At 44.8% G+C, this 6,808-nt stretch overlaps 1 protein-coding gene across 1 annotated transcript; it reads left to right on the forward strand.

The window, feature by feature from the left end:
• Positions 1-4,419: 4,419 nt before the first annotated feature.
• On the forward strand, positions 4,420-4,864 carry LOC123097018 (trypsin/alpha-amylase inhibitor CMX1/CMX3-like). The gene has a single exon (XM_044518786.1). It carries the CDS (start codon positions 4,439-4,441, stop codon positions 4,862-4,864), a length of 426 nt encoding a protein of 141 aa, XP_044374721.1. The 5' UTR covers positions 4,420-4,438.
• The last annotated feature ends 1,944 nt before the right edge of the window (positions 4,865-6,808 follow it).

The following is a 6,808-nucleotide window of genomic DNA, read 5'->3' on the forward strand; positions in this document are numbered from 1 at the left end:
ATTTATAATGCCCTCTAGACTGACTGTTGAAAACATCGGTCTATGCCTCAAGGGGGCATTGTAAAATAATTTTTTTCAAAAATTTCTTTCATAGACATGTTTGGCACATGTGTGTCACCATGTACAAGAAAATTTGGGTGATTTGGAGGTGGTGGAAAAATTCACCTTTTTTCAAAAACTGGCTTAAAAATGGTCCCTCCGGAATGCGGGCATTTTTTCGACCACCTCCAAATCACCTCAGTTTTGGCACACATGATCTCTAGCACAAACAATGCTAGGTTTCCAAGGTTTTTTATTTTTTTGAATTTTTTATGCCCTTGGCCATGTTAGTTCGAAACACTCTAGAGATACTTCCTCAACCAATGATGCGACCCAAGGACCTTCCTGCAAAAACCAGGCACCTGCATGCAAGAGTCGGGGACCTGCATGTGAATAGTGATTCATCAAGGCCTTGACAGCTGCTGGCACAGCGGCTGCCGCCCGATTTGCATGCAGCGAAGATGAACGTGCATGGAGGTTTCTCAAATATTTCCAAGCACACCCCACTGGGCCCCGCTTATTTAAAAAATATGTCAGTCATTAATGATCTCTAAATGAAGAATATGCATGATGATTATGAATATGCATGACAACCATAGTAAGGGTGAAGAATCATATTCATCCTACAATGAGGACCAATGCTTGCTAAAATCACCTCGATGAAGGTATTTAAGCAGGTAAAGGAGCTGGTCGAGGGGCGAGGTGGGACTATTTTTAGTTACACGAGAACAACGCGCGAGATCGTATGTGACGTGGGCCGTCCGGAGCTGCAACCTCGGATGGGCCGGTGTTTGGGTCTACGTAGGAAAATGGCCTGCCATGCATGAGCCATGCAGACCATGGGATCGCGCGGGAGATCCGTCTGGCGGCCGTGCGTGCGTGCAGAAATACATCACAAAAATTATTCTACTCGACAATAACAAGTGCTCCATGCTAGCCCTTATTCCTGTTCGAAATACATCATCATTCTTAAAGTTGGACATCAAATGATACACACAGAAAATGGAAACGAAAGATGTCAAACTAATACAGTAACATGGCAGTACAACCGCACTTCACTAAATTACTGTCACGATGAAATAGAATGTAAAGACCACGTCACACAAAGCTGAATGGCACACGACTTTCTCTGGCTCATCATCGGTTCATGTTGTATGTAGACATCACAGTTCAGCCTCGAGATCCTACACAGAAGAATAGAATAAATCACATGGACATCAATTATGAGTAAAACACATGCAAAAAATAAATATGAACATATTTCGTACCTCTAGCAATTTAGCGCATTTACGTCGATTGTGACCAGGATTCTTGCAATAGCCACAGATATTCTGTGATCTTGACTTCTTTGTCTTTGCCTGCAGCCTTTTCTTCGGTGCACCTCGGCCTGGCACATGCACGGGATCCAGAACCTTATCAACTTTCTCCGAGTGCGGCATCAACGGGCCAAACCTAATGGTGTTATGCTGAGCATTAGTTGACTCCTTGCTGTCAGCTTGTTCAAAACTTGATTGCTTGCCATGATGTTGTGCTTGCAAAAGCATAATTAGACGGTGATAGTCCTCATCAGAGTGGCATGCCTTGAAACTTGCGGCGTGACTACAATTCCGCAACTCGCGGTACCTCTGCAGGCTTACCGAATAGTCATACATCTGGTTTTTTCTGGTAGGTGCGTATGCACATTTTGCATTCATAGTCCACCTAGTGGGAACGCAACAACTGGGCAGAATTGTTTGTTTTAAAATCCCCAATATGTAAAAAATGTGGGAACATGGTGTGCCTGCGCATTCCAGCTTACGGCAAGAACAACTCACCCTGTGCAAAAGACCTCCTTGCTCTTCAATGCGCACTCCAAACTTTTTATCCATTCTTTCCTGCTTGGACACAACATAAGTGGAATCTTCTGATCCATCTAGTATCTCTCTGATCTGACATTTGCTGACAGCATCTATGCTCCATAAGACCATCTTAAAGACACTAGGTGTGAAAACTGTTGCGGCGTGTTTCTCAAGCGGCGAAGCATTTTCCTCTGTAAATGGAACGGACTGCAAGGCTTCGACGTCATGGAGAGCTTTGTTAATCCGTCGCGACGCAAGGCAACGCTCATAGTGCTCTAGCATTTCAAACAACGACATCTTACCCTCAAGATGCGTATGTAGCACAGAGTTCAAGCTCTCACTCCTCTGATTGCTGCTCAATCCTAGGAAACAACGCCCCTCAAGATATGGAGCACACCACAACTTTCTCATTTGATACATCTGATGCAGCCAAGACTCCTCACTGGTTACTTTATTCCATTGTAAGAAGTATATCCATTCTATCTCATGCTCTTCAATGGAAGAAATATCATAAATGAAAGATCTGAATTCCTCCTTTACGTCGTCATCATGCAGATGGCGTACAATGTTCTGCTGAATGTGCCATATACATAGTCTATGGTTTGAGTCTGGCCAGACCACCCTGATTGCTCTCTGCATTGCAAGGTCCCCATCTGTGATCACAGATATCGGATGCTTCTGTGCCATGCAATCAGAAAAGGTCCGCAACATCCACTCGTATGCCTGGCTTGTTTCATGAGAAATTATACCACAGCCAAAAATGACAGTGCTCCGGTGGTGATTCAACCCGACAAATGGCACGAATGGCAGATTTTATTTGTTGGTTCTGTATGTGCTATCGAAAACAATGACGTCTCCGAAAGCCTCGTAGTCAAGTCGCGATTGACTATCAGCCCAGAACAGTCCCTTCAGATGGCCATGCTCGTCTACCAAGTACTTGAAGAAAAAATCCACATCTCGCTCTCGCCTCGCCATCATGTGCATGATCACCGTATTAGCATCACCGGCACTGATTGTCTCCTGCTTATTAGCATGGCATAAATTATAAATGTCCCTCTGTATGCATCCAACCTTATCAAATCCACCGTATTGAAAGCACAAAATATCCATAATACGGTATTTGCGGATCCCACATTTTTCCATGTCCGCAATGTCCGCTTTTTGCTCATCGCTAATTCGTCTGTGCGAACGCAGCAGACAAGAAAGATCCTGTGGGGCTAGAGGATGGCTGTGCTCATCGATGAAATCCTTGACAAACCACCGACCGGTTTCCTCCTGTCTCGTAATGACCAATTTAGCATTACACCCAACACGAGTTAAACTTTGTGGCCTCCTCTTTCTATCTTCCATCTTTCTTTTCATGTGCTTCTCTTCGCGAAACCCTTGACGACTACACACAATTTTCCTTAAAATTATGTATTTGTTGGATCCATCCCACTCAACGTAGCTTTTCCTCACACTAAAACCTTTTTCAAGAGCATATTTGTTGTAGAATTCATAGCCTTCAGCCACTAGTAGAAAAGGGGGCTTTTGTCCCGGTTGGTAAGGGCCTTTAGTCCCGGTTTTTGAACCGGGACTAAAGGGTCGTTACTAATGCCTCCCCCCTTTAGTCTCGGTTCTTACACGAACCGGGACTAAAGGCCGTCCACGTGGACGCAGCCTGGAGCTCCACCTTTAGTCCCGGTTGGTGTTACCAACCGGGACTAAAGGAAATTTTATGATATTTTTAAAAAAAATTGTGAATTTTTTTAATTTTTTTTTGATTTTCAAATTTCTGAATTATTTTAACCTCTAATCTCTAATCACCACCCCTCATCACTGCTCAATTAATCCTCTAATCTCTAATCACCCCTCATCATTCCAAATCATCTAACTTCCCGGACGGTCACCCATCCTCTCACTACTCCAGCCTGAGCACGCTTAACTTCCGGGTTCTATTCTCCCTCGTTTCCAAGTCTACACTTGTTGTTTTCCTGACAATAGTAAGATGTCAATTCTATTAACCCTCAGAAATTTAGCTTGAGCATGAAGTGACACATTTCACTGTTTGAGTTTGAAACTATTGTTTTAAAAAACAATAATTATTTAGTAACACTAATATTTCTGGAATAATTAGTTTGACCATTGTTTGACCACTGTTTGACCACAGTTTGACCAGATTTGACCAAAATTCAAAAAAATTCTGATCTGGATCGAGTAGACATGGATCTAGTCCTCAGGTGATCGGTTCAAGAAAAGATATTTCCCCCTGGACCATTATGCCCTTATCGCAATTAACATATTAAATTTAATCAAGTTTAATTCCCCGCAAGATGGGACGGCTAATAAAAATCAGACGTGATCAGATATATAAGTACCGCTAAGTACTCCGAGTACTAACCCAATCACCGTAAAACAGCTCTAGTTAGTTAGCCTTTTATCGTACATGACATCCAAGTTTCCATTATGCGGGACTCCAACAATTATCGCTCTTCCTTTCTCTCAGTATATAAACATGCAATACATCCAGCCAAGATCCAACAACACCCCATCTACTTCTATTTGAAAAGGACGAGTTGAGAATGGCGTTCAAGCACCAGCTCATCCTCTCGACCGCCATCCTGCTCGCCGTCCTTGCCGCGGCGTCGGCCAGCTTCAAGGACCAATGCGTTCCAGGGCGGGAGATCACATACGACTCGCTTAACGCCTGCCGCGAGTACGCGGTCAGACAAACATGCGGCTACTACCTCTCCGCCGAGAGGCAGAAGAGGCGGTGCTGCGACGAACTGTCCAAGGTCCCGGAGCTCTGCCGGTGCGAGGTGCTGCACATCCTCATGGATGGGAGAGTAACTAAGGAGGGTGTGGTTAAGGGCAGCCTCCTCCAGGACATGTCCGGATGCAAAAAGTTGACGAGGGAGTTCATCGCGGGCATCGTCGGGCGGGAGGAGTGCAACTTGGAGACGGTCTTCGGGCGGTATCATTACTGCCCGACCCAATACCGATCCTGAAGTGGCCGTGTAACTTTACAAATAAATAGCTCGAGCGTGAATAAGCTTGTTGCTCCATCGATGGACTAATCGCATATGTATATCTATGCGCATGTGCGGAAAATATGGCAACAAAGAGCATCCGTGAGGATAATGTTAATCTTCTGTTAAGATGTGCGGCAGTTATACTAGTGCAGAAAAGCTTATATATGGTGTGTTTGATTGCCGTGCTATTTTTTGTGTTTCCCCAGAGAGTGTCTCGGTTGAGTGTCTAATGGGAGAGAGAGAGAGAGTATGAATTTACTTATCTACTCTCTGCAACTCTCTTCGGCACTTTGTTGCCCCATTTCGCAAGTGCCCACCAAAAACGGCGCATCCTCGGCTGGTCTGTTTCAAGCGTAATTATCCCTCTATGCGTTCGTGTTATTTCTGAATTCGTATTTACGAGCACACATGCTATGACACAGAATTTATGAGCGTGCAGCTAGCAGTTGGAGCTGGCGTGTAATCAACGCCCCTCTCGTTTCAATGCGTGAGGCTGGCTTGTGGGCCATCTATTGGAGAAGTCAGAGGCAATACACTAGCTATACCAGTTTGTGTACGGTGGCTTGAAATCTGTATACAGACTCGATGTATTGGAGTAGCACTAATCATGAGGGAACGAGCAGTGTTGATACCGACCTCGCGTGGCTGCATGTCCACACGGCAATGCTACACGTACAAACAGTTTACAGGCTTTTACAGGGTGGGTTAGTTTTCATTGGCCAACAGGTGAGCGGAACGGCCCACCCCTCTGAAAATCAGGGGGGAGAGGTTTGTGATTGGTTGTTAGATGGAAAAAGCCTGTAAAAGCCTGTAAATCTTTGTATGTCTAGCATTTTTATGTCCACGCGCCATTTATCGTGTTCAATTCCGATAGTTTCCTGGCTCAGAGGAGCATGCTGTTGAGGCAGTGAAACTGAATCCATCCATGTAGCAACTTGACCTCTCATGCTACACTGTTACTACTCATACTGTGCAAAAAAACAGAGTGAATCCTCGGAACCAACAATTGTCACTTAGATTGAGACTCAAATAAAGACTGTTTCCTCCCTCTTTCCCACTAAAAACTTACGCGTTATCTCATTTTGTTTGGATTCGAGTCCAAATATAAATCTAATTCTGGTGCATTTCCATCTGCTGATGGTAATGGTTACTCTATCAGTCAAAGGGAGATTAAATAAATACCCTAATGGTTCGAAAAAAATTAAATAAATACCCTGTTCTACTTAGTATTACCTTAACTTAGACAATGTGCTATACAAAATATTACTCTATTTGTCTCATAATATAAGACATTTTTTTGACACCGCACTAGTGTCACAAAACATCTTAGAGAGGGAGTAGCTGTAGCACAGTACGCATAGCGTAATTACCATTCTTGTACACACAACACGAATCTTCTTTTAAATCCTCCCTGCCACCGCCTGCACCTCTGGGACCTGATTGCTGTGCTAGAATGACGATGTCGCCGCCAGTCCAGGGAGGGTGTGAGGGGCAAATTTGACAATTTTGACCTATAATCGAAATCAAATCACAGAATGAACTGGTTGCGAAACTATTTCACTCCCCTGACCCTTTTGTGTAGCGCCCGCCACGCCGGCGCCACACCCTACTGTGCAACGCCTCCCAGATAGGCGCTACACGGCCAGCGTCGCACCCATATGTGCCCAAGTCAGCGTGCAGCGCCTAGCTCCCGGGCGTTGCACTAGTGCAACGCCTGAGAGTTAGGCGCCAAGGGTCAGCCGCGTGAAATAGTTTCACGGACAGTTCATTCTGTGATTTGATTTCGATTATAGGTCAAATTTGTCAAATTTGCCGGTGTGAGGTGGGCCCAGGAGCACGCCGCCCGCAACGTTGTGCAGAGCTGGGAGTTAATTGCACAGAAGTACCACAATTGGGGCATCACATGCAGATTGATACCAC

Source organism: Triticum aestivum, chromosome 4D (assembly GCF_018294505.1).
Source record: "Triticum aestivum cultivar Chinese Spring chromosome 4D, IWGSC CS RefSeq v2.1, whole genome shotgun sequence".
NCBI classification, from domain to species: Eukaryota; Viridiplantae; Streptophyta; class Magnoliopsida; order Poales; family Poaceae; genus Triticum; species Triticum aestivum.

Coding starts and splice junctions, on each gene's coding strand:
- LOC123097018 (XM_044518786.1), top strand. CDS start 4,439: ATGGCGTTCAAGCACCAGCTCATCCTCTCGACCGCCATCCTGCTCGCC.